The 17,532-nt window shown below is 39.2% G+C and overlaps 1 protein-coding gene across 1 annotated transcript in view; it reads left to right on the forward strand.

Annotated features, from left to right (window-relative positions):
• Positions 1 to 17,247, forward strand: part of nol4la (nucleolar protein 4-like a) — a 34,841-nt gene extending 17,594 nt beyond the window's left edge. The window contains exons 3-11 of the mRNA XM_038309388.1: positions 2,157 to 2,268; positions 4,910 to 5,019; positions 8,559 to 8,700; positions 10,815 to 11,107; positions 11,192 to 11,377; positions 12,410 to 12,598; positions 12,707 to 12,826; positions 13,864 to 14,053; positions 16,938 to 17,247. Of these exons, the coding sequence (XP_038165316.1) occupies positions 2,157 to 2,268; positions 4,910 to 5,019; positions 8,559 to 8,700; positions 10,815 to 11,107; positions 11,192 to 11,377; positions 12,410 to 12,598; positions 12,707 to 12,826; positions 13,864 to 14,053; positions 16,938 to 17,155 (1,560 nt within the window). The 3' untranslated portion in view covers positions 17,156 to 17,247. The remainder of the gene's footprint in view (positions 1 to 2,156; positions 2,269 to 4,909; positions 5,020 to 8,558; positions 8,701 to 10,814; positions 11,108 to 11,191; positions 11,378 to 12,409; positions 12,599 to 12,706; positions 12,827 to 13,863; positions 14,054 to 16,937) is intronic.
• Positions 17,248 to 17,532: the final 285 nt, after the last annotated feature.

A 17,532-nucleotide genomic window follows, 5' to 3' on the forward strand; every position in this document is an offset into this window, starting at 1 on the left:
CCTGGTTGGCCGTTTTACCTTTCTTCCTATCAGAAATGGTAGAGTTTGCATAAAGTGGTTGGTTTTAGGGACAAAGCTTACTTTTAAAGTCCTATTGCATCTGGCTTAGGTTGGGACATTTCCCCAACCTTAATGTTAGCGTGGTTGATCGATTCCTGCTAAAACACCAAGCTGTTTCCAAGGGCCAGTCATCCGACCCAAACAGTCTCCTTCTGCTGGAACAAAATGATAATAAATAAAAGCCCAAGAGCCTCAGAGCTTCAACTTACCGTAAACCAGAACTGGTTTGAAGAGGAGCTTTGTGCATCCACAGTCAATTGAGTTAGATTTTGCCTGGTCCCAAATATGGACACCTATAAGTTTGAAAGAAACTTGCTGCTGCGTAAACAGAGTTGCTAAATGTCTTATGGAGAATGAGTTGACAGCGACAAAGATCGAGAGGATATAGGATGAATATTTCAAACATGAGAACATTTCACCTGCTGAGTTTAGGGGTAGAGTTATGTTTAATAATCAAATGCATGATTAAACTTGGACGTAATGCAGGGGAAATGATCTTAAATACACATTAATTCTTGATATACTATTATTTAATCATCATTTAACTTCAGAAATGTATATTTAATAGTTTTAATAATTTTAATAATTTATTTTTAAAATTTATTTTAATAATTTTTTAATAAAAGAATATCAAGTATAAACCAAAAACTACACACAAACCTTGTGATTTTCAGAGTTGTGTAACCAAATACCACACTTAAACACCATAAAAGAGCATAAAAAAATGAATAAAATCCAAGTATCATAATCTGTATGTTTCGAAAAAACACTTTTAGAAAATGTAGAATTATTTAAGTCGACAGTATATTGTCAGAGTTAATATATTTTGACTGGTAGATGGTCAAATGAGCTTATAGAAATAAATAAACCTTTTAACTTAATATTGAACCAGAAGCAATGAAACATATACCAACAGTCATAACCTAACACTACGTTTCTTGAGATGCTCATGCCACACCCCCTAGCTGTGCCACCCTGGGTGTTGTGTCATAGTGCTTTTAAAACCACCATTGAACTTTTTGGAGCCATTTCTTTCCCCTTGTGTTTCCTGCGAATCTAATTCCTTATAATAGATGAAAATAACCAAACTTTACAGAAAGACCTCCAGTTAAAATATTGCCAAGATGCAAAACTCTCCAGCCCTGACGGGGCCATTTTTAATCCACCGAGGGAACGACGGTGAACTATACGGTATTTTTCACATTTAAAGCAGAGGATAAGACCAGCTCTGGGAGTATAATGTTTCATTTATAACATCAGGAGTTACCAGGGCAACAACCAGCCAGCGTTGCCAGAGAAAAACAAAGTCCTTGTGATGCTTTTTTTTTGTTGTTGTTGTCACATATTCCATATTTCTGGAACAAAGGCAGTCTGTCATAATGAAAAAAATAAAAGTGAGTTGTGGTCTTATGGTTGCCTGTGTTGCCCTGACAGCAGATCTTTGTTTCAGGCCTCAGAGGTACAGATGTTGTATTGGGGTTGTTTAGGACACCCCTCCTCTCCTTCTACTCCACCAGGAATTTAAAAATTGTCCTGCCCTGTAGAGAGGTCCTGTCACGTCTCATAGAGTGTACCCTTTTGAGGAGGCAGCATTACTGGGGCAGGGGATAATATGGAGCTGTCACTGTGGCCTTCTGGGAGGGGCACGCTTCTCTGGGTGGCCTTTCCCTCCCTGCTGCCTCAAGGGGCAGCGAAGAGAGGGTGGGGTTAGTGGAGGCAGAGTGAACGGGATGGTGGGCACCCCCCACTGCCATCTCCATGGTCACGTGAAGGTCGCGTTTTGTAGGGAAACGCCAGAGGGGGTGACGTGAGGAGGGTGGCAAAGCAATGGAGACAAACAGAGGAGTATTAGGTGCACCTGAGGAAGCAGGAGAAAACACTAGGAATATAAAATACTGGAGCTGGACGTGGGCCATCCGAGGGCTCCAGCTCCCGCCTAAAGGGAGGATTCCTCCTTTGTGTCATGTTGAGATAACACCTAAATCTGAAACACAACTTTCACACGTGCACCCTGCATAAAATAAAACCCTGAATCACATAGTTCCAGTCGAGCCACAGCCATAATAACTCTCACTTCTCCTGCTCTTCTGGCGCAGATAGCGGAAACCTATGCCTTTCTGCCCAGAGAGGCGGTGACTCGGTTCCTAATGAGCTGCGGAGAGTGTCAGAAGAGGATGCACATTAACCCCAGCACTGCGGAGTTCAAAGGTAAATACTCACACGTGACCTGCAGAGGCATCATTAAACACAGCTCTGTTTGAAGACCGACCATGTCTGCTTGTTAAGCTCTTATTCTGTTACATGATGGCTTATATTTTATGGTATTATGTTGCAATAAATCATATAACCAGACATCATTTTATGTTTACTCCATCAGGAAACCTTAAAGCTATAAAGTGTAAGTTCTTCATCATCCTGTCAGATATTGAAATGAGCTAAAGTGATATAAGGTGTTTGAATTGCTTCTGAATGGAGCTCCCATTAAAAAACGTGTGTAAATCCATCACTGACATGATGTAACAAAGACTCAAGAGGACTGACTCCCTGGGATTGTGTAAACCCCTGAAACATGATTTTAGAGTCCCTCTAGTGGAAGGAGCGAGGACTGCAGATAGCTACCACTCCATTGTTTCCTTTAATGTGTTTCAAGTTGGCAACAGATGGTCAAATGTTGACCAATTTCAAAATGTGCTATAAAAGGCTAAGTTGAACTGCTGTAAACAGTGACTTGGTCTGTGCTGTGTTAGCTGCTGTGCTGTGGGGTAGCCTCTTTAAACAGCTCTAAGAAAACCAGCTGAAGCAGCCATCAAGAAAAACTGTTCCTCTATTCTCCCATGATGTAAAAATTTTCTACGCTCAACAGCGTGGCGCCTCTGTGGCTGTATTCTTTGTTCTTTTGTTAAATTTAAGAAGTTTCCAGAGTTAAGTGGGTCTGTACGGCCAGCAGATATGTCTTTTTCTTTCTCTTCAGGGGTCCTGATGCTGAAAGTAGTTTTATGGAGTCAGTCTGAAGAAAGCAAATATTTGGGTCCTTTTGAAAATTTAACAGACAGAGTTTTCCTTTATGGGTGTTGTTATTACATTATATATCATGAAAAAAAAAAAAAAACTCCTGAGTTATTCCTAATTCCTAATTTTCTATCAATTAAAGATAACACTCTTTTTTTGGCTGTATTTTAGTCCTTAAATAACAAACATTAGAGTTTGTGGAACATTTACAATCAAACTAAGCCTATATCGTGTATTTTTAACCTAAAAACTAGTTTTGCAGCCCTTGGCAGCAACAATTTTGTTCTCCAATTGATTGCTATAATAGTTATAATTCAGTCGGCTTGGAGGGTTTTTCAATCATTGAAAGGTGTTTTAACGCCTAGTCACTATATCTCAGTTAGATTTACCTCTACAGTTTGACGAGGCTTGAGGTCATATGGCCGGATATTAAGGATATTCTGTTAGAGATAAGAATTTATTGATCTTTCAATTAACTGATATCAGTTCATAAATATGAACTGAAATATTTAATTTAAGATTGGAACACTCTACTTGGACTTTACATCACTATAATTAATTTCACATCTTCGGGATGACGCAGATATAAGATTATAGACACCTTGGGTAGTTTTTATTTCCTAAACGAATACCAGCATCAGTCTAATTATGCAAATATGTCTCCAGTATAAAGTAGTAGCTGTCAGAGAGGAAACATAACCTGAACTAGAGAGCTTCCAGGATCTATAATTTATATCAAGTACAATACATCGGCAGGATGTAAAAGGGGAAAAAAAGCAATATGTTGGAAACAGCAAACGCAAAGCAAAATAAATGAAAGACAAATGGGCAGAAAGAGGAGTAGATATTTATGAATAGAATGAATTTAACTGGAGGAAAAGAAAGTCCATCAACACCTAAAGAGAAGGAAAACAAAGCCTCAGCAGGTTTAAGAGCTATTAAACAGATGTGTGATTCAAAAATGAATCGCAAATGGCCAAGAAACTTTAAATGGTTTCATCCCAATAACATCAAGAGCCTGAAAAAAACCAGCATGTTTCCACAGGCACTCATTTTCATGTCAGGTTAAGCAGTAAGACAGATGTCTATGGAGAGCGATGAGTGCTGCAATACAATAAACAAAATAATAATAAAATAATTAAATGTGTCCTTAATTTATTAAAACTGGAAATAAATACACAATATATTTCATACATATATAAATGATTATATCTGTGATAAATACATCAATATTTTCATAAAGTCATAAAGTGAATATAATTATTTCATAATTTATTTCTAATATATTATGAAATAATTTTATTTACTTAATAAAATAAAATTAATATATTTAATTGAGACTCATGTAATTAGCTATATGTGTTTTAAATAAATTAATGACACACTGAAATAATTATTTCATAAAGTACTTAATTCTAATTACAATTGATTCAGTGGTGTCTTGCAAAGATTTCAGGATGATAATAATCAGGAAAAATAACAATAAAAGTTTGCAAACAAACAGAGCTAAGTTTCACTTTTCTCTCCATGAAGATATTTTAAATAATAATACTAGGTAAAAATATAAAAAACATAAAAAACAATGAAAATAAAGCGTAGAAGTCTGTGCTGGGGTGTCTTGCAGCTAAATATAATTTTTTCCCCAGATATTGATTAAAAAGAGTAAAATAACTGATTGAAGACTTTCCACAGGAAGTGATTCCACTTATATCATAAAACAACAAAGGTGTGCATAGTTGAGCTTTATGTTTATGTTAATATAGAATCCTTTACATGGTTCTTTAAGTAATCATGGACGATATAATCATGTGATTGTGTTTTTCATGTTTTTCCTTGTTAGAAAATGACCGACCCACCTCCCTGGTCCCCGACCTCATTGACTACAACATGCCTCTAACTGCCACCTACCTGAAGCAGATGAAACTGCAGTGCATGACAGCCCCCGAGAGGGTGAGTGCACCTCTCTGTGACATGATGTTTTAACCCAAGCTGTTCTCATTAGACAACACACCAACTATGCAGCAAAATCCATATCTGTGCAAATCCTCAGGTTTATTCTCTTTTAAAGCTGTGAGAGGCAAATATGTTCTGTGCAGGTTAATCAGAGCTTCCTGCCTCCCCAACTTTGAATTTAGCATTAAATAAGGAGAGTGATCCTCCTGCTGGGAGGAGGAGGGATGTGTGAGGAGAGGATTTAGGAAAGCTTTTATGAGAGTGACGTCACAGGTTTAAGACCCCTCCCACATGTCGCCGCTGTGACAGAAACACTCAAGAACTGCTCCCACTGAAGTGCAGGGAAGCAGCACTTGGTCATGATGATGTAGGCCTCAGTCTCCAACAATTAGGATTAAACAGCCAGGACGAGTCAGACTGTGATCTGTGGGTGAGTACAGAGGAACATATTCCCATCACTGCTTCAGTTTTAATAGGACCAGTTTTTAAATAATTAACCTTATAAAGAGGTATGTCAGCATTGCAGGAGACACAGAGGAATAGATTCACTTTCTGTACTGCTCGAGTTTACCTGTTAAAACAGCAACCGGCTCGGATTGCTGCAGCTTTTTGTTTAAAAAAGTAATGTGCATGTTGTTCCTCCAGACTTGGCATGTTCGTGGAGTGAACGGTTTATAGAAAAAGACAAATTGTATAAAATCAATATTGAATTTGTTTGCTCTACACCCACTTAAGATGAGTCTTCATGCTGCACACATTGTGTATGAGTGAGTTTTAGGTTCTGTAACTTTATTTAAAAAATATATGTTTATACTCTGCAGTACAATATCCTCTTTGCTTGACCTATTTGTGATAATGTACATAGAATGCGGTAATCTCAACTCTCCTGCATTAGTTGTATGTTCTTTTAAATCCTAGATGTTAATGTTATTCGGAATCATTGTGATTAGAGACTGTTTTTAATCCTGCATGGCTCACTTAGTGCCTAATAGAGCTGTCAGTGAGCATTCCAGTCCTCCACAAACCCTCCTACAGCAGGATGGACTCGTATTCCCAGGGGTTTGGGCCTATTTGTCTGTTCGTGTGAGGGGAATGAGATGACAACACGTATTTCTGCTCCCTTCTACTCACACACAGGGGTAGCTGCGCTCCCTCTGAGCGAGACGCCAGCTGACACATGACGGAGTAAATGCGGGTCATTTGTAAGCAAACTGGCCTTTTTCCCTGTGTGGAAGCATTTCCTTTTGGTGCGCCCTGTAGGTCTAAAGGTCGGGTTAGTCTTTGAGTTATCTGCACGATTATTTAGCAGTAATTTTATAATCTTTACAGTGTTGTACTCATGTTTTTGTTGCACTACAACAGGCATCTTATGGTTCCTGCGTAAGGGAGTTAAAAATAGCTATGATCCAAGAAACATAGTAAAGAGAGAGACCCAATAGGCCCATCTTTGATCTGCCTAGCAACACAATTAAAAATTTATAAATTTCTGGTCAGCTCAGTAAGAATTAAACAATTTATTTCACCATAATTGACAGTTTATTTTTATTTAAGGGTTTTCTGGAGCATTTATTTAGCAGAACAAGGGAATATGAGGCCAATAAGAGGCTTTTATATCAAACCATCTATCTGCACAAAAGCTTTCAAACCACTCAGGATAATCAAGGCATTGTTTAAGCAAATGATCCCCTCTCAAACAGCCTTTGGATTTGCTCAGATAAAAAGTTTATTGTTTCTCATACTCGTAGTGATCCGGAAAATTATTCTTATCAGTTAAACCTCTGCATATTTTGCAACCACATCAACATTCTGTGTATTTTATTGGAATTTTATGTAATAGAGCAAGACAAAGTCTTTAAGGCAGACAATTCACAACAAATACAGAGTTTTTAAATTAAGAAAACCTCCAACAAATTTGAAACACTCATCTAAATTAATCTAATCTTTCAGTTTTATTTGCAGTACAATTGTCATGATTTAACGCAAGATCAGACCCAAATGCAGAAGACCAAACAGGGAGACTAGGGAAAAGGTTTAACAGGTTTATTTAGGAGGTTGTGAAGAATCCAGTGTTGCTCTGAACACTGCTCAACCGGAACGGAAAGGTGAGGGGAAGACACTGCAGTTAGTTCAGGCTCGGTTGGAAATTAGATTATCGAACTTTAAGAGGAGAAATAAATTGCTGACTCACGTTTCCAGAGAAGTTGTTGACTCTTTGATTTCAGTCTGTGTGCGTTAGTTCCAGTGTTTGTCTGAATCGGTGGAAGACGGACAGGGTTTACCCAGAATGTGATTGTCTGTAGGTGAACGGAGAAGCTGACTGCCACTTAGATTTCCTGCGGTACTTGAACGGGTCGTAGTGGAGATGAATCCCTTGCTCAGTGTGAAGCTCAAACAATCTCTTAAAAAAAGGTGATTCAAGCCTCCAGTTTAAATCCTCAACTCAGCTTGAAGCTCAGATGATCCTTCTAGGGAGAGAAGGTTAGAAAAATCCAGTTTGCAGAATGACTTCCTGCCGAGAGGCAAAGACAAAAACAAGATTAAAACTCAGGTTGACAAGAACTCAGTTTGACTCAGCAAAACTCAGCTTGGCTAGAGTACCCAAAACTGGCAAACAGTCTGGCGTCGATGTAGTGGCAGTCGGCAGCTTAAGAGCGCTCCGTTAACGAGCTAACTCACAGCAGGTGTGTAGAGAGGTGGACCAGAACCAGGCGCCTCCTGGTGGAGGAACGGAGACAAACACAGAAAAAACACATACAAAGACAGGAATCCTGACAACAATGTTTGCATAAAGAAATCTATTACAAAAAAAATATGGTCTTGAAGCTCAAAGTCTGGTCTAGCGAAAAAGGATCTTGATTTTGTAAACAGTTTTCTCAAAGTAATGCAAGGGACACAGAAAAGATGTTTAAGAAGGTGCTCTTAGCAGATTGGACCAATATTGAACTTTCTGGCTACATTTTATTTGCCGTAATTGGAAAAAAAAGTTGTGAACACACCATCCATGCAGTAAAATATGTTTTTTCTTACTGCCAGAAAAGCTAGTTCCAGCAAACAAGAGGCAGAACTCAGTCAACCCTGGAAGATAACTGGTTTTAGTTAGAACTACATTAAAATGTCCCTAATTAAATCATATCCTGGTCTGACCTAAGGTCCTTGTCAAAGTCCAGACCTTAGATCTTTTGGTAACTTAAAAATGTATGCTTACAGACCCTTTGTGAATGTGAATACAATTGAGCTAATCTCACAAATATGAATGGGAAATACTTTGGTTTCTACATTTACAAAGTTAGTAGAGATATACCTCAAAGAAGCTTGTAGCTATAATCACAAGGAGACGTGCTTCTTTAAAGATTTGAGCCAAAGCTAGGCACAGTACACTCTTAAGATTTTTATTTTATGGCTAGTTTAGCATTAATGGTGCTAAACTAGCCATCCAGGAAAAAAAAAAAACTTTTTAAGACATTATATCAGTTAGGGTCCTTTTGCTTATTTGTTCCTGGGTCTGAAATCCTTTCTGTTAAATAATTACCCCTCAGGATGACAGTTCGGTGAGCAGCGAGGAAATGAATAACGCTGAGCCCACTTGGGTTGCAGCTGAACAGCCAGCAGTGCCTGAACCGAGGTCATCCAATGGAGAGCGGGTCAGCAACCCGGCCGCCATTGTCAAAGAGGAGGATGGTAAGACTATGAAGCATTACTCTTGGATGAATGAGGTATTGAAGAAGATGTTTCTAGATTTATTTTATGGCTTTAATTCTATTGGTTTTATTTTAGGTAAGATATTGGTCCCTGTTAGTTTTACAGCCCTGTGACATACCTACTCTCAAACTTCAACTAATAAAACAGCACAAATATTTTAGCCAAAGTTTCTTTAAATGTTCTATGTCAAGCTTTTCAAGCCCTCTAAGGTAAACTATAGGTTAATACATGATGATATATTGCCTTTCACACTATAAAATATTTATTTGTGATGAAATATTAGTCAGGGTGCCATTAATGGTGCCTTTGCTGTGATGCATCTCTCCCCCTAAAAAAACAATGGCTGATCTAGCTCTTATTGTTTAGATTAGTTGCTAAATATAAACACTTTTTCTCAGCTTTTACCAGAAATTATCTCAATATGACTCTCATATCCCCTTGCCAAAAGGGGCAGGCGCGGCGTGGTTAGGATAGGTGTTTCCATGAGGGGGCGGGTAAAACTACTGCTCAAAGAGCAAAATTGAGAGTAGTCATGACTCAAGTACAATGACACTTCAGGCAGGATTTTGATGTAAGAATAGCAATATAACATGGTTGGAAACTAAGAATATATATAACCTTTCATGATGCAGGATCTTGGATTTGGTACAAAATTAACAGATTTGAGCATTTCTGCTTTATATGAATGCTATATTTAATATAGACCTATGTGATCTATCGTTCCTTAGAATAACATTTTTTAAACTGTTTAGATTTAAACGTTTGTTACATTGAAAGGCTCTCAAGAACCACCAAAAATGAAAAATCTAGTTTTAGCTTCGTTAATAAATAAAAAGATCATCTGCAATCAGTCTTAGGTGTAAACGAAAGCTCGGGGCCCAACATGGAACCCTGTGGAACTCCACATTTTCGCTGATTCGAAATTATTACTGAATTGATATATATTTTTCTATAAAATGAATCTTTCCAAATAATTTAGACAATTAGTTTTAAAACACCGTACTTTATAGCAATATTCACTTTTTAAAAAGTAAGGCAAGGCAAGGCAAATTTATTTGTATAGCACAATTCAGTACAAAGACAATGCAAAGTGCTTTACATGATTAAAATACAGGAAGATAAAACAGAATCAAAGCAAGTAGGGAAAAAATAAATAAATAAATAAATAAAATAAAAAATGCAGAAACAAAAAAAGAATATTAAAAACAGCTGGAAGTTTTTGTTAGATTACATTTATGTATTGGATGATTTTAGCAAAGGATCAAGTTAGTTGAATGTGTTTGTGAACCAAAAGTCAACTGTCAGCAGTTAAAATATCTTCATCAAATTTCATCCTACACGAAGTTATTGACAGATTTTTTCATAGTCGGCAAAAATTCTTTATTTTACGCAAATATAAAAAATAGTTACAGAGACTGGAATTTAAAAGTGTTACCTTCACTTATTTTTTTAATATTTATGTTTATCTTTGTTTACATCTGTTCCGATACAAAAAAGTCCTGTACAGTACAAACTGTACAGATTGGTATGCATGGAACAGCTTGCCTGTTTCTTAGTGGACTAATCCAGATAAATCCACTTTTCCAGTGGGTGCAGCCCATGTCCACTGTGCACCCCTTGCTTTCATGGTCAAGATCGTTAAGTGGGACAAAGACCAGATTAGATAAGATTCAGAATGGAGTAAAACAGTTTCACACAAGAATGATTTTGTTTCAACCATTTCCATCTGCAGCATGCACGAATCACGTCAGCTCATTTATCCTATTTAAAAGCAGTTCCTAGACGTAGGACATCAAGCCCCCTCCCTCCCAAAAAAAAAAAAAATGGGTTTCTGGTTATCCTAATTTCTCTCTCTGCTGTTAAACCCTCTTAACATTTTCTTTTTTAACTTTAAATGTTATTATTTTCTGACAGCCTAATGCAGACTTCTTTTATAAATTCAGAATACACAGCATTAAGCAGGAAGTCCCTAGTCTTAGTGTTACCCTCTCCCCACCCCCCATGCTTTTTGTAGTAAACAAGGCTGAATTAATGCTAAAGGATGTCAGAGAACTAACACAGCTCATCGGATGCATCTTCTCCCTCTCTGCCAGATGATGACTCTTCAGAGAGCAGCAGCGCCAACGGGCTGCCAGCCCTGACCTCCCCAGAGGTGCTGGCTGTGGGTGCAAACCCCCCAGATGGAGGCGCTTCCTACGGGGAGGTAGCAGAGAATGGGCTGAGCGCTCCCCTGGACTTCAGCACCACCTCGTCCTCGTCTTCGTCGGAGGATCAGCAGCCGGTTAATCTTAGCGACAGACTGCTGCCGGCCGGGAACTCACCGCCAAACAGCTACGCTGCAGACCCAAACAAGAAGTTCCCCATCAAAACAGAGTTCTCCAACAAGGTCAGCAAATAACAGAGATTTTCATCTACTGCTCTGCTTTATTAGTTGTTAATTTATGATAACAGCATTTTGTGTTTTCTTCAGTCACCCCCTTACAACTCAGGGAGCTATGACTTGGTGAAAACAGAACGGAGCATGAGTGCCGAGGACTTGACCTCTGGTCGGGCGCAGATAATTGACGATGACGACGACGATCACGATGACCATGATGACAACGATAAGATCAATGACGCTGAGGGGATGGACCCTGAGAGACTCAAAGCCTTCAATGTGAGTAACCAGTCAAACGTGACCCCAATAATGGAGAAGTTAACTATCCTGCCCCCACTATGGCAGATCAAGTAACAATAAACCTCTAAGCTAAACAGTTTTGCTGCAAATCCATCCCCTTCAGGATTTTCTGTTAGAGCAGAACAGAAACAGAACCTCATTTGTCTCACTTGTGGAATCAGCTGGATCACGCCCACACCCATCTCTCAGCTTTGCTGATGGAGCAGTCTCAGGCAAAGCTCTGTAGTTCCAGCCTATTCCTTTTCAGATTTTCCTGCATTATTTGCAACAAAATCTGAAAAGGCTGATCAGTCTTGGTTCTGACTCACTTTTTACCAAAGCGTCTTTTTGGTTCTGGTTTATTTAGTCTCTTTTATGTTCTCGGGATTCAGAATTGTTTTCCTTTTCAGACACTAGTGCTTTGATTTTCACTGAAAGCTATAACTATTTATGATTTTTTGTCAAACTCTTCAGACTTTCTAAATGCTGAATGATGTAATTTCTCAATTTTTTGGGGTGAAAAATGAATTTTTCCTTTGAAATAAATGGAAAAAAACCTTGATAAATCTGAGCTTCTAATTTCTAAAACTAAAAGGGTCCAACAAGGGTGATTTATTAAGGGGTTTGATTCAGAGGCAGTTGATGTAGTTAAATGGGCAGACCTAGGTGTTCATGTAGTTTACAGTGAAATGTACTTTTACCTGTGGCTGACATTATATATGTTAATACAAAGATGAGAAAACCAGAACACCTTGCTTTGTGTGCTCTGCTGTATGAGCATACAGAATCCATAGAAAAACCAATGTAACAGTAGAGTTGGAGAAATGCTAATGTTGGGGGAAAGCAAACATGGGAGATTATATCCGCTTTATTTCCTTTTCCTCCTCTCTCTGCCTCCCCCATCTTCCCCGCCTCCTCTTTTCTCTCTTTTGTTTCAACTTGCACCCACAATTCGACCCTGCTCCCCCTCTTTCCATTCTTTCTGCTCTACATCCCCTCTTTCCCCTCCCCCGCGCTTATGGCGTCTGTCAGATGTTTGTGCGTCTGTTTGTGGATGAGAATCTGGACCGCATGGTGCCCATCTCCAAGCAGCCCAAGGAGAAGATCCAGGCCATCATCGAGTCCTGCAGCCGCCAATTCCCAGAGTTCCAGGAGCGCTCCCGTAAGCGCATCCGCACCTACCTCAAATCCTGTCGCCGCATGAAAAAAGGCGGCTTCGAGGTAAAAAAAAACAAAAAAAAAGTTCCACGCTCTGTTAGTTTTTCCATCTGATATTTACACATTTGTCTGAAAAATGTGTTCTCATTATACTGCTGACCCTGTCGGCAGATCCGGCCAACTCCCCCTCACCTCACCTCTGCCATGGCTGAGAATATCCTCGCTGCCGCCTGCGAGAGCGAAACCCGAAATGCTGCCAAGAGGATGCGGCTCGATGTCTACCAACCGACGGTAAATGTCTGGGCAGGCAGTGTGTCTAAATCCACCCAGGATGGATTAGGGAGAATATACTTTTAAATATCACAAAAAATGCACCAAAAAGAAGCTATCCACCAATGAGGCAAAGTATCATGACACCTAAGGAACAAACCAGATGGATTATTTGTTCATCATTACACCTGTTGTTGGGAAGAGTATATTAGACAGCAAGTACATTTCTTGGTATTTTTTTCTGTTACTATCAGGAAAAAAAAATAGCCAGGAATAATAAAGTGAGAAAGTTTGACCTGAGCAAACCTTTGGGACAGAAAGGTGAGACAAAACACAGTAGCTCGTATTTTCTTGGGTATAGATCCAGAGGAGTAAACGACCTGTTAGGAGACCCATGCGTTTTCTTGTTGAGTGAGAAATACACCAACGATTCAAATATAAACTTTAGAACCAGAACACAAGATAATTGATTATGCTGGGCTGATAAATCCATATCAACATCATACAGTATACATAGCCAGGTGCATTGCTTACCTGTCATGCACAATGCACCAGGACGCACAAACAGAGGTAGTAGGCATGCTGGGGGAAGCTTTGTTATGCTTTCTGCCAGTTTCTGCTGGAGGGTTGTTTATCCTGAGCTCCCCAGGGGTGTTACAAACTGGTTGATTTGTATAATGTTCTTGAAAGCTCTGAAAGTCACTTTAAAATGAAATGTATTATTATTGTTATTATTACCTATAGGTCTATAGTGGAGTCCACACCTTGGTGTTCTTTTAAATGTGACTAAATGTAAAGTGTGCTCTTTACCAACCCTGATTCCAAATGTTGGCAGACGTTCTCTAAACTGTGGTTGCAATGTGAACAAGTTCTACACATTTAAAGACACCCCTCATGTGCAAAAAGCCTCACCTTAGCTTTTGGATTTTTGATTTTACTTCCACTACCATCCTGCTCACACCGCAGGGCAGCAAATATATTTAGTAGGTCAACATAGTGATATGCATAAGCGGTGTGTATTGTTCTACTCCTAATAAAAATGCTCATACTCTTCCTAGGATGAGCCCGCCTCCGTTGACAAACCCATCCCGAGGGATCCTGCCCCTGTTGCGCCATCAGGGTTCGCCATAGCCAGTGCGGCTTTTGCCCAAGACCAACTTTACACCAACGGAGGCCTCAACTACAACCTGCGGGGATATGGGACAGTTGGCAGCACCCAGCAGAGCTCTAATGCTGCACAAACCAATGGTGAGTTTGGGTCAGTGAAAACAAAAAATGGCCCAAGAAGTGGGGCAGCAGGTGGAGTAAGTTGTTAAATTAATGAATTGACAGGCTTGTTCTCCTAAATTGTAATGATATATTAGAACTTTTTACTACCTTAAAGTCATTTTTATCAGCTTCCCTCTGCCTCTCCTCTTAAGAATTTTAAACTTTTCCTGATGAAGGAACAATATGAAAGTGACGGCTGCTGCTCTCTGAAACCAGGGAGGCTCAGTGGTGACTGTTCTGACTGAATGATCAGACCTCTCGACTCCTAAAGAAAACTTCCTCGCTTTCGAGCCACTGTCAGTCTAAAATCCTTAAGTATGTTTGCCAATCAGCATATAGCATCCAGAGGTCCTGCTCCAGAAACCCGCTGCCCTAATCCCAAACTGTCCCCTAGCATCAACCATTAACTATCAAGTGTTACCTCCCAAGAAGTCACACTTACAGCTTTGGAGGGCACCTATATTGAAGGTGAAGGGAAAGCAGTCGTTGCTATGGCAACACAGTGACGCCACATGTCCATGGCTGTAGCTCTGTGGCGCAGGTTGATATGGAATCAAACATTCGCCCCTGTCTTAAGTTAATTTAAATATTTAAACTTCCCTTTTGGAATGTTTCTATGTTTATATATATATTTCTGAATGTTTTATCTTTTTCCTACCTTGTGATTTTCAGTCAGTGTGACAAAGACGCACAAAACCAGCCGAACTTAGATATGCGCAGGTGTTTCCTCTGCCATTAGGTCACCTTTTCACTCACTGCAAAATTCCAGCAGACCTGCACTGATGCAGATTTGTTATTTAAGGCTGAACGATCCACTTGCCCACTACCCACTACGGGCTTTAGGATGGCCCTTAATATGTCGGACCCTCCGCGGGAACGTGCAAACAGAGGGTCAATGCTTAGTGTTAGTGTTTAGGGGCTGGTTTGGGATTGTGTTGCTAAGAGGTTTAGCCTCACTGGAAGTGATGTATTTTGCATGTTATCCTATCAAGGCTCTACTTTCTGGCTGCTTACTTCAATAGACCGAGGCTCAAACATCAACAGGGATTTCTCATGGAGGCTGACAGGCAGCTTCCTGCTGCTCTAAAGGGGAGATGGTGTCTGAGTGCTGAATAAACAGCTAATGAACATACTAATGAAATCAGGCACATTTTAGCGCATATTTAATGCAGTTTAATGACATTTATAAAGTTCGGCAATGGATATTTTACCAATAATTTTACGAAACCCCAGTCGGCCTCGGCAGATGGTCGCTCACACTGAGCCTGGTTCTGCTGGAGGTTTCTTCCTGTTAAAAGGGAGTTTTTCCTCTCCACTGTCGCTACAAGCATGCTTAGTGAGAGGGATTGCATTTGAGTCAATGAGTCAATGCAATCAACTGGTTTTCCTTAGATAGAAAACTTTGAATCAATTTGACTAGATGATCTGGTTGAACTGTAAAGTGCCTTGAGATGACATGTGTTGTGATTTGGCGCTATATAAATAAACTGAATTGAATTGAAATTTACTGGGGAGGTTTAGCCTCCCTAGTATTCCATGAGAAATCGCCACTACAATATGAAGGACAAAAAGAAGAAGCTGCATCAACCTGAATAATTTAATGTAAAGTGAGAGGAGAAAATGCAGTTAGGGGAGCGATGGTACAAGTCCTTAAAATCAGACCTGTACTGGGACCCACATACAAGAACTGAAGTCACAACATTATAAAAGGAGCAGTCTAAAAAACATTTTTTTTTTTTACAAACTTTTAAAGCAAATCTTTAATTACATAAAACAATATCTCCTTAAGAATTTGATGGCACATGAACAATTTTCTTTATTTATTGGGTCAGACTTTATTGTCACTGTCTCAACATTTCCATCTAACAAAAAAACTAAATTAGAAAATTTATTTTTCAATGTTTACTTTTATTTTCAACAATCAATACCCTACATGCTAACATACAATTGTAATCATGAGGGTAAAGAAATCTTTAGATCCTCAACTTAATCATGTCTTTATATTAATCTAGATTTCTATCAGTTAGCTTCTTTTAAATTTTAAGATAAATTACAACATGGATAATATTCAAATAACAGAATTTATTTTCTGCTGCTACTCACACATCAAACATATCTCCAGTCTCAATGTTTAATCGGTTTTAAATGATTCAACATAAGAATTTTACATAAAGCTATTAAAAAAAACATGGAACGGGTCAAGAAGCATGCACATAAATGTCAGAACCTAATATTCCCCAGAAGAACGCTCCATTGTGACAAAGTTTTTAATTTAATTTGCCAATGATAAGATGTATGGAGAATAAATCATTATACAGCAGTTTAGACATGTATAGGCACCAAGAAGCCTATTTTTAACGATACATAAAAACAGGATAATCTCCCACTGAATAAATTACCTCAGCTCTGTAAGGGTCAGCTTTGTAGATATTTTATTTAAATGAACTTTATGTTCGTTCAGCCTTGTTTGTTAAAGTTTACTAAAGTTTTTAATTGTTGTTCTGACTTTAGATATGAGCTATTTTGGCTGAATAGCTGCTGTCTTGCTTACATTTCATCTCCTATCATGATTACCTTAGATCTTCCTGCTTTATTGACCTGTTTTGTAATTATTCCAAGTTTTAGTAATAGTGAAAAGAAATGTTTCCAGAAAAATTTATTTCATTTTATTCTTTAACCATTATTCGTCCATTTTTTTTTATTTTATTCCTCTGTTTTTATACCTTAGAAATTGGGCTGAAAATTTTCCTTTATGAAAGAGATAATTTTAAACTTTTTGAAACATTTTCTTTTAACCAGAACTCTTGCTTACGTAGGTATTGCTGAATTTAATGTTCGATAACCTTTTTTGTTATTTCCACAGGTCCCACAGACCTGAGCATGAAGTCCGTCGGCCCAAACTCCTCCTCCTCCACATCCAACAGTCACGGTCAGGGAGGAGGTGGCGGCGGGACCTCCGCCCAGCTCAGCCCTCCGGAGGTGACGGCGGTGAGGCAGCTCATTGCCGGGTACCGGGAGTCTGCGGCCTTCCTGCTCCGCTCTGCAGATGAGCTGGAAAACCTGATTCTGCAGCAGAACTGAGTCCAAGCCAAACCGTGCCAACGCCCTCTCCTCCCCTCAGCCTGTCCTTCTCTGTCGCTCCGTGTTTCACACATTCTGTCAGACTTTCACACACAAAGAGACAAACCCACACGAGTGATACTGCTGTGCATAGTGGGTCATATAGGTATAGTAACTTCACTTGTTCCCACGAGGTTATGTTATGTCGGACAGGCCAAAACATATCACGGGCTGAAACATGATTTATGCATTTGGTTGACCTTAGTGCCCTGCTTTGTGTAGCCATTCATCTCATCAACGTCATCACACCAGTGGAACCTCCTTTGTCTCAGGAAGCGATGATCGGTCACAAAAACCCCCACAAACAAATGATGTGGATTGAAACACAGAGTACGGTG

The sequence above is a fragment of the Cyprinodon tularosa genome, unplaced genomic scaffold (genome assembly GCF_016077235.1).
Source record: "Cyprinodon tularosa strain WSP-4 unplaced genomic scaffold, ASM1607723v1 ctg66, whole genome shotgun sequence".
In the NCBI taxonomy this organism is placed as follows: Eukaryota; Metazoa; Chordata; class Actinopteri; order Cyprinodontiformes; family Cyprinodontidae; genus Cyprinodon; species Cyprinodon tularosa.